At 41.0% G+C, this 1,085-nt stretch overlaps 1 protein-coding gene across 1 annotated transcript; it reads right to left on the bottom strand.

The window, feature by feature from the left end:
• Positions 1 to 95: 95 nt before the first annotated feature.
• On the bottom strand, positions 96 to 1,016 carry TRIADDRAFT_63039 (uncharacterized protein; the record flags this gene model as incomplete). Its single annotated transcript, XM_002119035.1, has 1 exon — positions 96 to 1,016. A coding segment is annotated over one exon (920 nt), but the record flags the coding sequence as incomplete, so codon positions are not given.
• Between the last annotated feature and the right edge of the window lie 69 nt (positions 1,017 to 1,085).

Genomic DNA, 1,085 nt, shown 5'->3' with positions numbered 1-1,085 from the left:
CGGAGCTATTCATGCCGACTAAAGCTGCATCGAAATCAGTGGGGTTGTTATTGTATCCAAAGAGTAAGGCGTTATTTGAGCCATCTAATACAAACCCTTGGAATCCCATATTAAAAGCCCAACCAGAAACACCATTGTTTAATGGTGCTTTGCCACCATTAACGAAGCTATTATCAAAATTGGCATCGGTGCTATTTAATCTGAATATTAAGGAGTTTCCAGAGCCATCTTGCACTGAAAACCAGGTTTTTTGATTGCTGTCTACCTCCACTCTAATTCGATTTGACGTCGGTGCCTGATAACCCGTGATTGGCAATATTCCGTCGCCGTCAAAGGTTGCGTCTAAAGTTCCTGCCAGAGAAAAGTTGTACATGTAAGCCTGATTTATGGTATCTCTTGCCAGAATGAAAAGTTCGCTAGTACTGGCGGCTATACTCACGCCCAAACGCTCCGTAGTATCATTTACGGTGATTAACCAGCTACCACTAAAATTAACTAATCCATTTGAATTCATGATGATGTAAGCAACGCGCTTTTTAGTGCCGTCAAAGAAAGAACCCGCGATGTAAATGTTACCGCTACTATCAATGGTCATGTCATTAGATACAAAATTGGTGTCAGAAATTTGAGTGTAATTTACACCGCTGTCTAATGTGGATGTATTGGAGCCCATTCCAAAGGTATTGTCGTTGGTCCCATCACTATTAAATTTAAATATTTTGGTTACACCGGAGCTTGTTTCCCCAACGACATAGAAATCATTATTGGTGGCGTCGTGGCCAGTTCCAGTTATTTTAATGGGAACTGTTGAAGTAACATCTCTTATGCCATCGCTATCAAAGTTGCTATCAAGTAAACCATTGTTATCAAGCTTAACCAGATAAACGCCGCTTTCAGTACCGTTATTGGCGGCGATGATCAATTCACCGTTGTTCAATGCAATCGCTTCTTGATTAAAGGCTGAGATTAAGTCATTAAGTTCACTAATGCGTTGGGTACCTGAATTTCCCCAGGAACTATCGATATTGCCATTAATGTCTGTTTTTATGGCGACTAAGTCGGCTTGCGAGTCAGTAAGACTGGTT

The sequence above is a fragment of the Trichoplax adhaerens genome, genomic scaffold, assembly GCF_000150275.1.
Source record: "Trichoplax adhaerens TRIADscaffold_4249 genomic scaffold, whole genome shotgun sequence".
Taxonomy (NCBI): Eukaryota; Metazoa; Placozoa; class Uniplacotomia; order Trichoplacea; family Trichoplacidae; genus Trichoplax; species Trichoplax adhaerens.
This window is presented reverse-complemented; position numbering and strand designations above follow the sequence as displayed.